An 18,725-nucleotide genomic window follows, 5' to 3' on the forward strand; every position below is an offset into this window, starting at 1 on the left:
TATATTAGTCATTAATACATAATATATTTAAATATTGTTTAAACATATTGATAATATTTAAAACATGTACATACCTAAAATAATAAATATTATACATAGACATTTGACAATTTCATCGACAGCCTTAAGAGTTTATACATTCAAGATGGGCCTCCAAATATTTTCTTTTTTGCAAGCTTCTCATTGTGAAAAATGGGAGGATCATTTTATACTAGGACTCACCTATCATGGAGACATGTATTCACAAGCACTTAAAACTCCCAAAGCTCCGTGTGGTTGTGACAGGTGCTGTTAGGGTTGTTAACACAATTTTTTATCATGACTGTTCTCCCACACACTGGGTTCTTTAGTTGTGCTCTTCTAAGCACATACCCGGATTGGAACTTCCTGGTCTTCAGCGGAATTTCTTAGTTGTGTGATCTTGGGCAAGTTGCCTAAACTCTCTCTGCCTCAGTTTCCTCATCTGTAAAATAGAGATAAAGACAGAATCTCAGAGGGTTAAGAATTCAACAAATTAGTATATGTAAGAAATGTGTGGGGAGTGAGGAGTATAGGTGCAAGTTATTACATATAAAATGGATGGACAACAAGGTCCTACAGAGAATTATATTTAGTGTCCTGGGACAAACCATAATGGAAAAGACTACAAAAAAGAATGTATATATAGCTGAGCCACTGTGCTATACAACAGAAATTAGCACAACATTGTAAACCAACCATACTTCTACAATAAAAAAAACACCTAAAAATGTATATGAACCAGTGTCTAGTGAGTACTTCTTAAGTATTAGTTATTATCATTATTTTCACCAGTGGGGAACTGTAACTATTTAGAAAAATAGCAGTTTTCCTCACAGTACCAGATCTTGCCAGCAGAAAGTGTGCCTTATTCATAACGAGATCGTGAAAGTGCATTATGTTCAGGTCTCCACACAGCACCTGGTACCATAAGTTGAAAGAGGCAACACTTTGAATGTGGATACCAACGCCGCAACCTCATTTCTCTCTGGCCAACCAAAATCTCCAGGAGGGTCACAGTGCGATACAGCCGGAAAAGACTGAGGACTCAGAGGTGCTTTCTGGCCCTCACGAGATCCTATGTTCCACTTTGACAGGAACTGGGTTTCATTCATCTCAGTCCCTAATTCAGCAGCCATTAGGAGCTTAATCAATACTCACTAAGCAAGTGAGCAAGGAAGTGCAGTCTACATTATTGAACATTCTTGTAAACTGAGTTTTATTTCTTTTTATATCTACAAAAAAGTACTTAAAAACTAATATCAAACATTAAATCCATAAAAAGTTCAAATAATACACAAATGTTGAAAGAATCACCTAGAGGGAATTTTTTTTGGCATGTAGAGTATTATTTATCCATGTGTTTCCTCTATGTATGTAGAAACTAACATGAGTACATATAAGTACCACCAGCTTTGAAATCAGATATACCTCAGTTTGAAACCAAGCTCAATCACTTCTTAGTGCTATGGCTTTGAGAAAGTAACCTAACCTCTCTGAGCCTCAGTTCCTATGGAAAATGGAGATAACAATGAAAAAACCTATAGGTGTATTGGAATAAATTAGTATTTATTTATTTATTTAGTATTTACTTATAGTACCTAGAACATTCCCAAATACAGAGAAACAACTCAGTGAAGGCTAGCAGCTATGTACACATATTTCAACAAAATTTGAGGTTATGCTAATTTCCAGTTTATATTTGCATTTTACTTAATAATATGTTCAGTTCCCTGATAGCTCAGTTGGTAAAGAATCTGCCTGCAATGTGGGAGACCTGGGTTCTATCCCTGGGATGGGAAGATCCCCTGGAGAAGGGAAAGGTGACCCACCCCAGTATTCTGGCCTGCAGAATTCCATGGACTGTATAGTGCAAGGGGTCGCAAAGAGTCAGATACGACTCACCGACTTTTCTTCTATGTTCAGTTCAGCCTCTCAGTCGTGTCCAACTCTTTGTGACCCCATGGACTGCAGCACACCAGGCCTCCCTGTCCATCACCAACTCCCAGAGTTTACTCAAACTCATGCCCATCGAATCGGTGATGCCATCTAACCATCTCATACTCTGTCGCCCCCTTCTCCTGCTTTCAATCTTTCCCAGCATCAGGTGAGTCAGTTCTTCACATCAGGTGGCCCAAGTATTGGAGTTTCAGCTTCAGCATCAGTCCTTCCAGTGAATATTCAGGGTTGATTTCCTTTAGGATTGACTGCTTGGATCTCCTTGCAGTCCAAGGGACTCTCAAGAGTCTTCTCCAATATCACATTTCAAAAGCATCAGTTCTTCAGCACTCAACTTTCTTTATTGTCTAACTCTCACATCCATACATGACTACTGGAAAAACCATAGCTTTGATTAGATGGACCTTCGTAGGCAAAGTAATGTGTCTGTTCTTCAATATGTTGTCTAGGTTGGTCATAGCTTTTCTTCCAAGGAGCAAGTGTCTTTTAATTTCATGCCTGCAGTCACCATATGCAGTGATTGTGGAGCCCACGAGAATAAAGTCTCTTACTGTTCCCATTGTTCCCCCATTTATTTGGCATGAAGTGATGGGACCAGATGCTATGATCTTAGTTTTCTGAATGGTGAGTTTTAAGCCAGCTTTTTCACTCTTCTTTCACTTTCATCAAGAGGCTATTTAGTCCCTCTTCACTTTCTGCCATAAGGGTGGTGTCATCTGCATATCTGAGGTTATTCCCAGCAGTCTTGATTCCGGCTTATGCTTTATCCAGCCCAGCATTTTGCATGATGTACTCTGCATAGAAGTTAAATAAGCAGGGTGACAATATATAGCCTTGACATACTCCTTTCCCAATTTGGAAGCAGTCTGTTGTTCCATGTCCAGTTCTAACTGTTGCTTCCTGACCTGCATACAGGTTTCTCAGGAGGCAGGGAAGGTGGTCTGGTATTTCCATCTCTTGAAGAATGTTCCACAGTTTGTTGTGATCCACATAGTCAAAGGCTTTGCCTTAGTCAATAAAAGTAGAAGTAGATGTTTTTCTGGAACTCTTTTGCTTTTGCTATGATCTATTGAATGTTAGCAATTTGATCTCTGGGGTCCTCTGCCTTTTCTAAATCTAGCTTGAACATCTGGAAGTTCTCAGTTCATGTACTATTGAAGCCTGGCTTGGAGAATTTTGAGCATTACTTTGCTAGTGTGTGAGATGAGTGCAACTGTGCAGTAGTTTGAACATTCCTTGGCATTGCCTTTCTTTGGAATTGGAATGAAAACTGACCTTTTCCAGTCCTGTGGCCACTGCTGCGTTTTCCAAATTTGCTAGCATATTGAGTGCAGCACTTTCACAGAATCATCTTTTAGGATTTGAAATAGTTCAGCTATTTGTTGTGAATTCTTATTCTGTGGTAGCATACAAGAGATAACTCCTTCATTTTGGGCTACATTATATTCAAATGTGTGGCTATATGTAACTAATCCCCTGTCTCTGGCCCTTGAATATTTCTAATATTTTACTATTACAAATGACCAGAATAAAAATCCTTGTAGTATACACACTCTTCCATGCATGGGCATGTATTTCTATAGGATAAATCCTAGAAATGAAATCCCTGGTTCAAAGTATATGAATTTTTAAATATATTAATAAACAATGAATTTTCCAATTCCCATCCTAAAAGGGTGTATGCTTCACACTTTGATCATTTTGTGTACTTTGGTGCCTTCCAGTCATGAACATTTTGATGGACTCCTCAATAGTTTATTCTGAATGTCCCATAGTAGTTATAGAATCAAGGACTCTGCCCTGCTAGATCATTGTATTCCTTTACCTTTCGAAGAATCAAAAACAACTCCTGAGAAATTAGCCAGCAAATTTTCTGCAGCAAATACTCAGCTGAGAGCTGAACAAAGAATTTCTATGCCATTCCCAGAAGAGAGAGGTAGAAATTCTGAGCACTGAAGTGGCTCATAGGAAGAACATTTGAAATGAGAACAATCCATTAAGTTTGGGAAACAGAGTGGCTGCATCTGCTTCCATCTTTGTTTTCTGACTCAGGTCCTCAATAAACAGACAAGAGGCCTCCTCTGTTGAGTCTCACTGGATGTAAAGTCTCCAGTGTAGCATCCCCAGGGCATGATTTGGGTACTACTACTTGTAGCCCTCCAGAAGCTTCTAGGCAATTCAAGGACAAGAGGTGGGTATTGTGGCCAGAAGCTGAACAGCGCCACCAAGCTGACAGGCTGTTTCAGCGGTGGCTAAATCCACTTTTATTTTAATTTCAAGTTTAATCATGGTAATAAATATATATTATGTTTAAGAGTCAGTGACTGCTACAAGTTAGATAGTACTACAAGTCTTAAAACAAAAATCCCTGTCTTGACCCATCTTTATGCAGCAACAACTCATTCTGTGGTTACTTTCTGGAGGTGAGGAGCTACACTCGGTAGCTGTGGTGCTCGGGAGTAGTATCTTGTGTTGAGGTGCACAGACTCTCCAGTCAAGGTGCGCGGGCTCAGGAGTCTCAGTGCTCAGCTTAGTTGCCCCGTGACATCTGGGATCTTAGTTCCCTGACCAGGGATCAAACCCAAGTCCCCTGCATTGCAGGGTATCCACCTGCTACCTGGGAAGTCCCTGCTTACTTCTTTATACCTGATTATGGTGTCACGTTAAGATGTTAAAATTTTAGACTTTTTCTATTTCTTATAGCTATAAAGAATAGAGATACAGTTTTTCTCTTTCTCTCCACACACACACACACACACACACACACACACACACACACGAACACTCGAACATACACATGATCCCACTCCAATTTTCCCCAAATAATTATATCATAATTTCTGGTTAAATCAATGTACTGTTTTTACATTATAATGACAATGTAATATTATTTCCAGCTGAGTGTTATAGTTTATGATGATTACAATGTTTTTCTTAAAAATTGTTTTTATTTTCTTGGCTTTAATAATCACCTCGTGACTTATTTGCTTAAGTTTTCAATGTAATAGCTCCAATCCATCTCCAAATTCTTTGCCAGAACTCTGGTCCTCTACAACTGCATCATTGTTGTGCTCAGTCCAGGGGCAGTATAGTGTGTGTATTAGTTTTCAAAGTGTGGTTCCTGGACCAGCAACATCAACATCAGCATCATCTGGGACCAGTAAGATGTAAATAATCAAGCTCAATCTAGGACTCACTGGTTAGTGGCTCTGGGGGTGGGGCCCAGCAATCTAGGTGATATTGAGGTGCACTCAAGCTGGAGAACCTTGGTTTGTATAACAGTTAAGAGTTTAGATAGCGACAGTGACAGACTTTATTTTCCTGGGCTCCAAAATCACTAGAGATGGTGACTGCAGCCATGAAATGAGAAGACTCTTGCTCTTTGGAAAAAAAGCTTTGACCAACCTAGACAGCGTATTAAAAAGCAGAGACATTACTCTGCCTACAAAAGTCTGTTTAGTCAAAGTCATGGTTTTTCCAGTAGTCATGTATGGATGTGAGAGTTGGACCATAAGGAAAGCTGAGCATCAAAGAATTGATGCTTTTAAACTGTGGTGTTAAAGAAGGGACTCTCGAGAGTCCCTTGGACTGCAAGCAAATCAAACCAGTTAATCCTAAAGGAAATCAACCCTGAATATTCACTGGAAGGACTGATCCTAAAGCTGAAGCTCCAATAGGGCCACCTGATACAAAGAGCCAACTCATTGGAAAATACCCTGATGCTGGGAAAGATTGAAGGCAGGAGAAGGGGACGACAGAGGATGAAATGGTTGGATGGCATCACCGACTCAATGGACATGAGTTTGAGAATGTTCCAGGAGTTGGTGATGGACAGGAAAGCCTGGTATGCTGCAGTTCATGGGGTCGCAAAGAGTTGGACAGGACTGAGCAACTAAACTAACTAAGAGTTTGGATACCAAAACACAAGACTGCTGGGAATCAGATTTCAGCCATTCAGCTTGTTTGTGATGTGACAGCTTCTGAGGCTCTGTCTTCCCATTCATAAAATGGAGTCAACCGTCTCTCCCTGTAGTTGCGAGAGGCTAGTTAGAAAGCATGACAGGCTCCAGTTTTTTTTGGAGACAGAGCTCCTGGTGCCTCAGAAATCCAGTTCCGTCAAGGGAGGGGAATTCAAGCCAACAGCATAGCCTTCCCCCAGCTCTTCCCAGTGTCTCTGGCTCAGAGTACACCGTCTACCTGAGGCATCCACCTCAAGCTTCTGTCCTTCAGCACCTCCACGGTCCCCCTCCCATACCCTGTATCAGCTTCTCCCCCTTGAGGAACCCAACTGAGCTGCCCCGTTACAATTGCCATTTCAGATAATTCTCCACCATGGCCCCCTGCCACCTCCTGCCCCCAACCCTCCACCTCCAAGCTTCCTCCTCATTCTTACTACCCTCTCGTACAGCCCACTGGAGCAGCCTTAGCCTTTGGTCAGCTCCCATCCCTTCTACACTTCTCCACTCACCCAGCCTTTCCCTCTCAGGCTAGAACCTAAGGCTTTTCTCGCAGAATCTCTCCCCACCCACCCAGGGTCGGCTTCCCCTTGGGTATTCTCACCCCCTGAAGTACCAGGGACGAGAAGGGAGCATCATTCTGCTTCCCACTACTCTTCTCTATTCCCTGTGCTCCAGTCACACCAGCCTCTTCACCTGCTACAATCTCAGGGCCTTTGCACCTGCTCTTCCCCCTGACACGGAATGTTCTTCCAGTCACTATGCATTTGGCTGATTCTTTGGCTTCCACTAGGACTCTGCTCAATAGTCAACGCCTCTCCTGAACCCTCCATTCTAACATAGAACCTACGCCACCCTTTGCTCTTCTTTCACCTGCTTTATTGTCCTTTGTAGGGCCTATGTTATTTGGAATCACATAATCCCACTATGTCTTATTTTCTATGTCAGCCCGTCAAAGGCAGGGGTCTACTGGAAGGACCCAAAGCCTCCCTGCGTCTCCTCTTCCTTCATCTCTTCTGTCACTAAATATTGAGCTCTAGTCATGTCTGGCACTGTGCGAGGCTCCAGGGAACTGGAGGTAGGGCTGTTTGTCGACAGAGAAAGGCATGGAAGAAGGTTTGCTTAATTGTTCTAGTAAATGCTTACCTTGGGGAGGCTGAGCAGGGTAAGGTGGGATGAAGAGCCTGAGGTGTCAGTTCAAATTCCAGTTAATCAAACTCCTCTCTCAGTCTCTTCATCTGTAACATGGGGTTAATGATAGTAACTACCTCACAGGATGGGCATAAGAATTCTCTGTTAATTTCTGTGCTGGACAGAAAACTTTAATAAATATTGGCTATTGGTCATAATAATAAATAATAGGTTATTTCTATAACTTAAAAAAACCAAAGTGCAGAGAAAAAACATCAAGCCATCAACAGTTTTTTCAAGTAGGCTGGCCCTTCTCACAGCATGAAAAAGAGTTTACACTCATTATGGTTCTCCCAGAGCTTCAGATCTGATCTCTCCTAAAGTTCAGGTAGGAAAACTACAGGAAGGGAGACTCCACCGGGCTTGCTCAACACATGAGGCCAGTGAGGACAGGAGTGGAGCCAGGGCTGTGCCTGAGCGCGATGCAGCTGTCTGCCCTTAGAAACTCTAAGTAGGACCTTCCTGGTGGTCCAGTGGTTAAGAGTTTGCCAGCCAGTGCAGGGGACTCAGGTTCAGTCCCTGGTCCAGGAAGACCCCACATGCTGCAGGGCAACCTAGCCTGGGCATCACAACTACTGAGGCATCACGACACGTGCTGCAACTATTGAAGCCAGCATGCCCTAGAGCCCAGGCTCTGCAACGAGAAGCCGCTGCAGTGAGAATCCTGTATACCGCAACTAGAGAAAGCCTGCCTGGAGCAACCAGGAACCAGTGCAGCCAAAAATAAAATAATTTTAAAAATAATAATAAATCATCTAATAAAAAAGAAGCTCTAAGTAAAGATATGGGTGTTCATGGTGGCACAGTATGGTTTGTTTTCTCATCTTTTAAATCAACTTTACTGCAATATAATTTACATACAGTAAAACTCCATCACCCAGAAAATTCCCTTGTGCCCCTAAGCAGTCAATTCCCACCCAAAGATGACCATTGATACGATTTCTGCTACCATAGATCAGTGCAGCTTGCATTTACATTAACGGAATTACACAGTATGTATTCTTCCCCTCTGCCCCCATTTATAAAGTAGCTTTATTTAGGTAAAGCTGTAAACTTGATGTTCAAAAATTGCACTTACTTAAAGCAGTTTTTTTTTTTTAACATATTCCCCTCTTGAAAGTATAGTAAGATAATTTCATGGTCAGGAACATATCCACCCCCTCAAAAAGCTTATCAAGTCCCTTTATATTCCATCTCCTCCTCCCTACCCCAACCACTAATCTGCTTTCTTAGTCACCATAAATTAGCTTGCACTTTCAAGAATCATATATAGAATTATCCAGTATATACACTTCTGTACCTGACTTCTTTCACTTGGCATAATTATTTTGATTCAGCCATGTTGTTGTATCAATATTTCATTCCTTTTTTTCACCCAATGAACAGCATTTCTTGGTACAAGAATACAACAATCTGGTTATTCATTCAAATATTGTTGAACACTGCAGTGTTTTCCAATTTGGGACTCTTAAAGAAAAAGTCACTATAAACATTCTTATGTAAGTGTATTAATGAATTCTTACTTGGCTATAGTGTAAATATAAGAAACTGCTAAACTTTTTTCTCCAAAGTGGTTGTACTATTTCACATTCTCACCCACTGGCTTACATTTGACATCAATCATGTTCCTGTCTCACAGCTTCCGTACTTATTCCCTCTTCCTGAAATGCCTTTCCACTAACACAGCTAGCTTGAGGTTCCAGTTCATGTCACTGTTAAAGACTTAATTGTGTCACTCTCCCCTCCACACCCTTGCCAAACTCATATATGGAATTTACAGTCTTCCAGTACCTTTATTGTTCAGTCATTCAGTCGTGTCCAACTCTTTGCAACCCCATAGACTGCAGCATGCCAGGTTTCCCTGTACTTCACCATGGAATTCACAATCCCCCAGTACCTTAGGATTTTGGAGATAAAGTCTTTAATGGGGTGATTAAGCTAAATGAGCCAGTTAGGGTAGGCCCAAACACAGTATGACTGTGTCCTTTCTAGAGGAGGAAAAGATAACCAACATAGAGGAATGGTCTTATGCCTTATAGCCAGAAGGCAACATCTACAAACTAAGGACAGAGGTTTCAGGAGAAACCAAAATGCCAACACTTTGATCTTGGACTTCTAGTTTCCACAACTGTGAGAAAATAAATTTATTAAGCCACCCAGTCAGTGGTATTTTGTTATGGAAGCCCTAGCAAACTAAATTAGAGGCTCTCCAACCACCATTTTGTAATCATCGGAAAAACTGATTCAGGCAAGAATCATCAATGAATGGTAAAAAACAGTGGGTGAGGGTCTGAGGCAGAACAGGATAGTCTCAGAATATCTTCCCATGAGATACTTAATAACTAAAAGGTGAAAACAGTAACTTTCCAGTGGAGTACCTTGGCAGACACCAAGTGATCAAAGTGAACATCATCAGTACTGGGATAAAACAACGTCACATGCCTCCTGATTCGGTCCATGGAGGACTCGACTTCTTTTGGTGCCATTCCTACCAAAAATGCGTAGCCTGATTCTAATAGAGAAAATATCAGACATATCTAAATTTAGGGACATCTAGAAAATAACTCACCAATACTCTTCAAAAATGTTAAGGTCACAAAGACAAAGAAAAGCTGAGTAATTAACTGCTTTTCTAAGGAAACTGAAGAGGCATGGGGAATCTCTGGTGGCTCAGCGGTAATCTGCCAACAATGTAGGAGTTCGATCCCTGGGTTGGGAAGATCCACAGGAGGAGGAAATGGAAATCCACTCCAATATTCTTGCCTGGGAAATTTCATGGACAGAAAAGCCTGGTAGGCTACAGTCCATGCGGGTCACAAAGAGTCTAATATGACTTAGCAACTAAACCACCACCACCAAAGAGGCATGACAACTAAATGTAAATATGTGATCCTGATTGGATCGTGGGAATAGCTACATTATTGGGACAAGTGGCAACATTTAAGTATGGAAGATGTATTAAAAATCATTTTATTGTCAAAATCCTTGATTTTGATAGTTGTACCAAGGTTTTGCAAGACAATATTCCTGTTCTTAGGAAATACACACAGAAGTACTTGGGATTAAAAGGGCATGATGTCTGAAACACAAAGTGGTGTGGGGGGGAAAGTACACCCACATCTATATATAAAACATACACAAATACACAAGAGAATAGGACAATGCAAATATAGTAAAATATAGCAAATTATTATTCTGGTTAAAAAATGTATGAGAATCTTTACCATGCTTGCAATTTATATGTAAATTTGAAATCTTATCCCCAAAATTTATTTTAGTGATCACCCCCAAAAAAAGTGGCCAGTCCCCAGGCACTCTTTAGCTCATTCTTTTCGTCTATCGCACTTACATTGTCAAAATGATTCTGTGTGTTTATTTAATATCTAACATTTAATGAGTGCAAAGGCCCTGTCCTAAGTGCTTTAACCTTCTAAACTCACTGACTTCTCACATACTGCTCTTCCCATTTTACAGATAAGGATGAGAGACAAAAGAAAGTGTGTTAACTAATTTGCAGTCACCCATATGATTTGATGAGGCACAGAACCTCAACTAAGGTAGAGACTGTCTTGTTCAGTGCTCTTTCCCCAGCAAGAATGCGGTGCTAAGTCGCTTCAGTCTTGTTGCACTCTCTGACCCTATGGACCCTAGACCACCAGCTCCTCTGTCCGTGGGCTTTTCCAGGCAAGAATACTGGAGTGGGTTGCCATGCCCTCCTCAATGAACTCTTCCCCACCCAGGGATCAAACCAGCATCTCTTATGTCTCCTGCATTGGCAGGCGGATTCTTTATCTTAGCTACCTGGGAAGCTTGAGCATCTGGAAGTTCACGGTTTAATATTGCTGAAGGCTGGCTTGGAGAATTTTGAGCAATACTTTACTAGCGTGTGAGATGAGTGCAATTGTGCAGTAGTTTGACCATTCTTTGGGATTGGAATGAAAACTGACCTATTCCAGTCCTGTGGCCACTGCTGAGTTTTCCAAATTTGTTGGCATATTGTGTGCAGTACTTTCACAGCATCCTCTTTTAGGATTTGAAATAGCTCAACTGGAATTCCATCACCTCCACTAGCTTCGTTTGTAGTGATGCTTTCTAAGGCCCAGCATCACCGACTCGATGGATGAGTTTGAGTAAACTCTGGGAGTTTGTGATGGACAGGGTGGCCTGCCATGCTGCGATTCATGGGGTCGCAAAGAGTCGTACAAGACTGAGCAACTGAACCAAACAGAACCTGGGAAGCAACTTAAAACTTAAGTGCCTCACACATTATAGGCACTCCATAAATATCTGTAGATTCAGTTTACAAATACGGAACTATTAGGCACCACTAGTGAACAAGATATTTTAAAATTCCTGCCTAAAAGGAGCTTACATTCAGCGCTCTCAGCCCCGCATCCAATTAGCCACTTTCTATTTACATATAAATATTTACACATTAACATTTTATATAAAATATACTTATTTAATTTGGGGCTATCAATCCTGGGAGGTAAGGCCCAGTCTACCCATTTTGCAGAAGAGGAAACTGAGGCTCCAAGTGGAAGCAATGGTTTGCCCAAGATCAACAGATTTAATAGGAGACAGGGTATGGAGTCCAGCCCAGTCCGGGCGGTTCCCAGGCAAGACCCATGAATCAATTAAACCGACCAATCCAATCGACCAATCAGTATTTATTAGAGCCTACTGCGTGCAACTCTTCTCGCAGCGCGGGCCAAGAGAGGAGGTTGCGGTGCACAGGCGGCTGCGGAGACCAGAGACCACAGCCGAATCGCGGGAATTTGGCGCCTATTTTTTGTTGGTTGGGTGTTCTCGCCTGTGATTGGGCCCCCGCCCCGCGTGGGTGCGTCGGACTGCGGCTGCTTCGCCGACCCTGGCAGGACCCCGGCGGCGCAGCACTCAGCCGGCCTTCCGGGGGATGGGCCACCAGGAGCCTCCGCTGGCCCGACAGAGGGCCGGACGTGCGGCTTATATAAAAAGGTTACGTAAAGGGCTCAGCTGGCGCGAACACGTGGAGAGCCGCGGGAGCCCGGACGCCCAGCTGTACCCCGAGAGCACTGCTGCCGTCACTCGGACAGTAGCAGGCGCCGTCGCACGCCCGACTCGGGCCGCGGCCTCCCGCGCGGCTCCGTACCCGAGGCAGCCCTGTCCAGGGGCGGACCATCCCCAGCCGGGGGCCTTAGGAGGGAAACGCGCTGCCCGGAAGTGGAAGGGCGCCGGCCAGGTAAGCGCGCTGTCCGCGGCGTAAAAGCTAGCACCGAAGATGAAACTACGCCTGCCGCCTCGGGCGTCTGTGAGGGCAGCTGGGCCCCGGGTTGGGCGCGCTCAAGGACGCCGAACTTTTAAGCCAACCCCTTACACCCGCAGTCCGGCGGGACTTGGGTCGGTCCGCGGGGCTCCGCTCGGGCTTAATTCAATGGACTGTTTACACCCGGGAGAACTCAGGGCGGGACGCGGGGAGGGGCATCCCAAAGGGAGCCAGGCGGCGGAAAAAGATTTTCACAGTCCGAATTGCTTCTGAAGGCGATTTTCATCAGTCGTGAAAACTGCGGGTCCTTGTTTTTCGTACTGCTACACGATAAATTAACTGAAAAGGCGGGTACTTTCTGCTCTCTTTCCCGGCTCTCCCCTCTGAGCCAGTGCCCCGTGGTTTCGTCTTTCCCGCTTTCCCCTCCCCTCCCCCGTTCGCTCTGCAGCCGTGGCTTCCGTCTTAAAGGGGCCGCAACGGCCAGAGGAGGAGGTGGGACGCCCTGAGGCCTACGCTCCAGGCTTCCCCGCCTCGGCCTGGTCGTTTAACCGATTTTTTCGCCTGCAGGTCACAATCCAAGGTCCCGCTCTTCCGCGTCCCGGGGCCGGACGGAGGGATGAGGCAGGGGGGTCCCGGGCAGCGCCGTTGCTGCTCCCCCCGCCGCCCGCAGCCATGGAAACGGGGGAGGAGGACGGCGCTCGCAGAGGTACACAAAGCCCCGAGCGGAAAAGGCGAAGCCCAGTGCCGCGGGCGCTCAGCGCGAAGCTGAGGCCGGCGGCGGCGGCCCAGGCCATGGATCCGGTGGCGGCCGAGGCCCCGGGCGAGGCCTACCTGGCGCGGCGGCGGCCGGAGGGCGGCGGCGGGTCGACGCGGCCGCGCTACAGCCTGTTGGCGGAGATCGGGCGCGGCAGCTACGGCGTGGTGTACGAGGCAGTGGCCGGGCGCAGCGGGGCCCGGGTGGCGGTCAAGAAGATCCGCTGCGACGCCCCCGAGAACGTGGAGCTGGCGCTGGCCGAATTCTGGGCCCTGACCAGCCTCAAACGGCGCCACCAGAATGTTGTTCAGTTTGAAGAGTGCGTCCTGCAGCGCAACGGGCTCGCCCAGCGCATGAGCCACGGCAACAAGAGCTCCCAGCTTTACCTGCGCCTGGTGGAGACCTCGCTCAAAGGTAGGGGCGCCGAGGGCCGCCCTGGCTACGCCGGTCCTGGGCCCAAGAGTCTGGTGGCCAGACCCAAACTGACCCCTCGACCCCTAGAACCTGGTCCCAGTCCTGTCACCCTGGACCCGACACACCCTCCTTTCTGCGCCAGGCAAAAAGTCCGCCCTCCCCTCTCCTGAACCGGAATCAGTTTCCAGCCCTAACGTTAGCTGGTATTTTCATAACAAGGGCTTATTAAGTGCTAACCATTGTGGTAGTAGTGCTCCTTAAGTGCGAGCCATTATTAGGAAACGTCTAGCACTTTGGAAGTCGGATTTGGAAGTGGAGGGGGTTGGGTTCAGAGTTAGTGGAAGAACTACCGAGCCCCCTCACAGGCTTGGGCCCCTTCTCTTTCCCTCCCAAAGCAAACAAAAAGAAAAAAACTCAGCTGGACCCACCCACACCCACTCCTTGTCTGGTTCCAAAAATCCCCGCACCATGGGGCTCCACCCTGCAGACTCTGGTTGGTCTTTTTCCTGTGAGACCCCCAGCTCTTCTTCCCAGGGCACTCAAGCTAACTGGCGGGTTTTAGGCTAGGTCCTCTTGGGACCTGCAGCATAATAACCCCACAGGTGGGCCAGAACTGTCACACAACAACATCGAATATCTTTTTCCTCTTGTCTTACACGTTCTTAACTTTCTGAGGCTGGCTTGTAAGTTTTTTTATTTCTAGAGAAGGTAGGGCTCAGTGAGGCAAAGGGGTTTTGCAGTCCTATGGAGGGCAAGTCCTGGTTTGGGGGTTTTAACTGCAGTTAGGGGGCTGTGTGCATCCTGAGTGCTCACGTGTCTTGTTCAGACTACAAGTAGCCCAGGGTCTGTTCCTAGCCAGTGGTCTAGGAAGGCCTGAGAAGTGTTCTCAGGGGAAAGCTTGCTAATCTGAGTGCCAGCTCTGCCCTAGATCTCTTACAGTGACTGGAGGTAATAACTTTAAAAGTAAATCCTCTCTTCTTTCTATAAACAGAGAAACTAAGGATTAGAGATGAACTTGAAGGTAAGTTGATGAAGGTTAATCAGCTTGTAAGGGAAGTAGGGTTGTCCTCCTGTTTTCTTTACAATTTTTCATAGCTTAAGGGATGTGTCCGCAGATTTGTCTTGATTCAAGGTCTCAATCCTTTTAAGAGGGGTAACAATGTACTCTTATCCCCTGAAGATGAACTAGATCTGACCTTAGTAAGAATGGGTAGGATCTGGGGTGGGGGTGGGGGTCAGCTAGTGCATTTTGTTTCAGGATTTGCCTGATTTTAAGATCCTACAGGCCCATCTCCAGAGAACTCCTTGGCCTACTTCAGATCAGTTTGATAGAGGATTGAGAACATGCTCAATGTTACCTGGGGTTCTTTTTCAAAATAGGCTTCTACTTTTATGCCCATCTCTGCCCCATCTGTCTTGAAAAGGCCACCCTCTCTCCACGCTGAATATATTTGTTTTGAAAAGACTTTCCAGGAGATTCTTCCAGTTTCTCTCTATTCTACAAGCTCTTCAGTTCACTCTTAGACTATCTCCTCTGTGGTTAATGAATGGTCTGGACTTCATCTTACACCACTCCTTGAGATGTAGCAGTTTGTTTTGCCAAAGGGTCCCCTTCACCCTCAGCTCATCTATGTCAGTCTTGAACCTTCAACCTGGGTTGGAAGTCTTGGCTTTGTCTCCCTACATGTACTGTTTTGTCCTCACTTGTAGAATTTGTCAAGTCCACAGTAAACAGTGGCAGCCTAGCATGGGCTGTGGGGTTTAGATTTGCTTTTAGACATGGCTTGTCTAAGCTGACTGCATGAAACAGGGGACAAGTCGTTTCAAACCTGTGGGGAGCAGTCCTTTATTCCTAGGGTGAGGGTTCCTCTGTCATAGGGTTGCTGTGTGGCCTGGGAATGTCCACAAGTGCTCCAGATGAGTCGCTGCTTAAATAGATTCAGGCTACGTTGTGAACCTTCCAGTGTCATCCCCTTCAAGATTCACAGTTCCTGTACCAGTTTCCCAAACTTGACCCTGGAACACTTTCTGTTTCCTGTGTTGTCTGCAGCACCAAGTTGACAGAAACAGTGATATCTTCTTCCTCCCTTTGTGACTAAAACTGAGACCTAAAAGAAATGAAATATTTTGCTTTTAGGCCACATACTTAATACATCCCTTTCAGTTATTTGAAGTCTTAAATATATGAGCCTCTGCTACGGATCAGTTAATGTTCTGGGCCCAGGGAAAGAACAGCAAAGGCAGTGTATGTTGCCTCTGCTTATAGGCTGATGCTCAGAGTGTTAATTTAACAAGCAGTTAATAAGCTTGTTTTTTACTGTCAGTGTTAAAGTGGAGAACAATAAGTATCCAGATTACCCCAAATTAACTTTCCCTGATTTCAACTTCCAAAATTTAGCAGTCCTGCTATACCTCGGGGCAGATTCCTTCAGTTTGCAGATAATCTGGTTCAGCTTTGTCTGTAAACAGAATGTCCTTTGTGGTCACCTCTTGACCAGTCTCCTGTAATTTAGAATAAATAACAGACTAAAAAGTGTTAATCTGCCTTAAAGTCTCAATGAACCAAACCCACAAACTTACTGAGGTCCTATAGTGGTATTTGCAGAGAAGAAAAAAAGCACAACTCTTAGCCCCAAGGGAACTTAATTTGAAAAGTTTGAGAAGCTGTAGAAAACTCAAATGCTAATCAGGGTCACAGGAGGAAAAGGCAGGTTGGCTCATTAACAACAGCTTTGTACTGTGTTGTACAGATTAGCAAGAATGAGAACCTGGAGTTAGCAGGGAAGGTGGGCTTTAAAAGAAGGGAACCTGATAACACACGGATAGGTAGAGAGAAAGTGCATTTTATTTCATAATTCGGCAGAATAGAGAATGGTTCGTCCCTGTCCCCAAGCCCCACTTCAGTGTCAACTCTACCCGAAGACATTTCTGTAGTTTTAAAAAGTTATGTATGAATAAACCAGTGTCAGAGAAAGGGTAGAGGACTTCTTAATGCAGTTCTTCATCTTGTCCAACTTTGGTAGACTTCTGTGTTTTATGGCCTTCCTTTCTCTCTGAACATAGACCAAAAGGTCCTACCCAGAGCATTGTATAGAGAACAGAAGCTTGACAGTCAGTAGTGAGCCATCTTAGACGTCTCATCTGGCCTTCTGTTTCACAGGGGAGGAAACTGAAGCCTGGAAAAGGGACAGGACTTACCCCAAGTGAGTTAGTGGTAGTATTCAAACCAGCCTGTCGGGCTTTTTTAAAAAACAAAAACCAAAAACAAATAGTCTCGTAAATTACTTGGTTGATGGGTTGGTGGCTTTGTTTAACTTTTAAGAACTTTTCATTAAAAAGGAGTTTACAGTTTGCTTTTTATCCCCTTGTTTTCATTGCCAAAGCACCCTGTCTTTTGCACCTAAAACTAAATTCAAGGTTACTGCCACTTAAAAGATGTCAGGCAAGCCTGAGCTCACTGTCAAGCTCAGAAATTCTGATGCTCTCTCTAAGGTACACACTGATGCTTCTAAGAAATAGCAACAAAAAGGACCAAAAAGAAAACCCAGGACAAACCCTCAAGGTTCATAAAACTGAATAATTAGAAGTTTGGAAAAGCTAGGAAACTAGCTCATCCCAGCTTGGTAAAACTTGTTCTGTTTGACAATTATTTGATGTTTATTGTACTCAAGATACCTTGAGGGTCTTCAGGTGGGTGGGAATCTTGGCCCCTGGGAGGTAGTCTTGTCTGCACACTGATGCCTAGTGATGACCGCGAGCCACATATTGTTGTAGAAGAAGCTATGCAAAGTTTCTTCCAGGAGGCCTACGGAAGACTTCCCCATAAGATCTTATCCTTAAGGGTGAAAGGTCACAAGTGGTGGGTTTCCTGGAAAATAGGAGAGGTTCCCTATGGGAGCAGAGAGGCCTGAGGAAGCAGGGAAAGGAGGTGGACCTCAGCAAGCTGAGGGGCAGCCCTTGTGGGGAGGGCCCAGGATCTTAGTGGATGTGCTGTCGGCCTGCAGGCTCCTCTCAGCCGCTGAGAACCCAGGGAAACCTTGGGTTCAGAGCTGGGTTTTTCCCTTCCAGGCCCCTAGAAAGCAACTCTGAACTCTCTACTGCAACTTTGGGGCCTCTTTGGAGTGTAGAGAATCCCCCAGGTGGAGGCAGAGCTGACTGGTAGTCTTTGGCTACCCTGACACAGATAAAAAGGCGGCATTAGGGGCCCTGGAAATAAATGGGATACAGTAGAACATTGGTTTTGTCAGTTGTTAGTCCCAGTTTCACCCTGTTCAACAAAATGCTAAACCTCACTGATTGCTGTGTGCCCTGAGCTGTTCTGGAGGCTTGATATTGATTAACTGATTTAGTCCTCATAACTACCTTTTGAAGTGTAGACTATAATTATCCCTATTTTACAGGTAGAACAGTTGAGGCACTGAGGTTAGTGAAATTGCCTGATAGAAAGCAGATAGCCAAGTCAGGCTCAAAGCCCTGGCGTTCTGGATCAAGTCTGCTTTCCTTCACAACGCTGTGCTGCACTTTGAGACGGGTGGCTTACGTCTGAGCTCTCCCATTTCTCTTGGTTGTTAATGGGTGTAATGATACTTGACTCAAAAACTAATGACTGCTATATATTTTCGATTCTGTATAAACCAGTACTTGTGGCACTGCTGACTTCTGCTGGTGCCTCCCCTATGCTTCAACTGCCAGGGACCCTCTGCTTCCTTTCTGTTCTCTTGATTGTCTTGGGACCGCCACGCAGACTTTTCTTTTCTCTTGCTACCGGCAGACTGCTTTCCTTCTGTGTGCAGTGGGGGTTTTAGATACCAGCCCCAGGAGATAGAAGCAGCCCTTACTTGAGAGCTTTGATTAATTGGGATCGTGTTGGGTGGGGCTTTTTATGGCATAAATAAGCTGTCAGGGAGAGCTTAGGGTCCCAATAGAACTTCAGTTTATTTTCAGCTTGAACTTGGCTTTCAGTGGTATTTAACCAGTGGCCCTCCTTTCAGACTCACAAATTCTGGATGCTTACTTAGTTGTCTTAATCTACATATTCTGCAGGCCCTATACTAGAACATTTTGTTATTTCTCTGTTTTACGCCTTTTCAGCTAACAGCTCTCATCTTGATTCATTTCACCCAGTTATTGATCACCTACTCAGTGTGTGTGAGGTACATCGCAGGAGCCCAGAGGCTTGGCCTTGTTC

General features: G+C 44.9%; 2 protein-coding genes across 3 annotated transcripts in view; one reads left to right on the forward strand and one right to left on the reverse strand.

The window, feature by feature from the left end:
• PDYN (prodynorphin) overlaps positions 1–13,402 on the reverse strand; it is a 111,486-nt gene extending 98,084 nt beyond the window's left edge. Inside the window, exon 1 of one of the 2 annotated variants that reach the window (XM_070472325.1) lies at positions 13,201–13,402. The gene's annotated coding sequence lies outside the window, so the exon portion shown is untranslated. Of the gene's footprint in view, positions 1–372; positions 474–13,200 lie in introns of those variants that run through there. The other variant, XM_070472324.1, reaches the window with a different exon arrangement.
• Positions 11,860–18,725, forward strand: part of STK35 (serine/threonine kinase 35) — a 42,990-nt gene continuing 36,124 nt past the window's right edge. The window contains exons 1-2 of the mRNA XM_020906319.2: positions 11,860–12,345; positions 12,937–13,537. Coding sequence (XP_020761978.2) covers positions 12,040–12,345; positions 12,937–13,537 — 907 coding nt within the window. The 5' untranslated portion in view covers positions 11,860–12,039. The remainder of the gene's footprint in view (positions 12,346–12,936; positions 13,538–18,725) is intronic.

The sequence above is a fragment of the Odocoileus virginianus genome, chromosome 9 (genome assembly GCF_023699985.2).
Source record: "Odocoileus virginianus isolate 20LAN1187 ecotype Illinois chromosome 9, Ovbor_1.2, whole genome shotgun sequence".
NCBI classification, from domain to species: domain Eukaryota; kingdom Metazoa; phylum Chordata; class Mammalia; order Artiodactyla; family Cervidae; genus Odocoileus; species Odocoileus virginianus.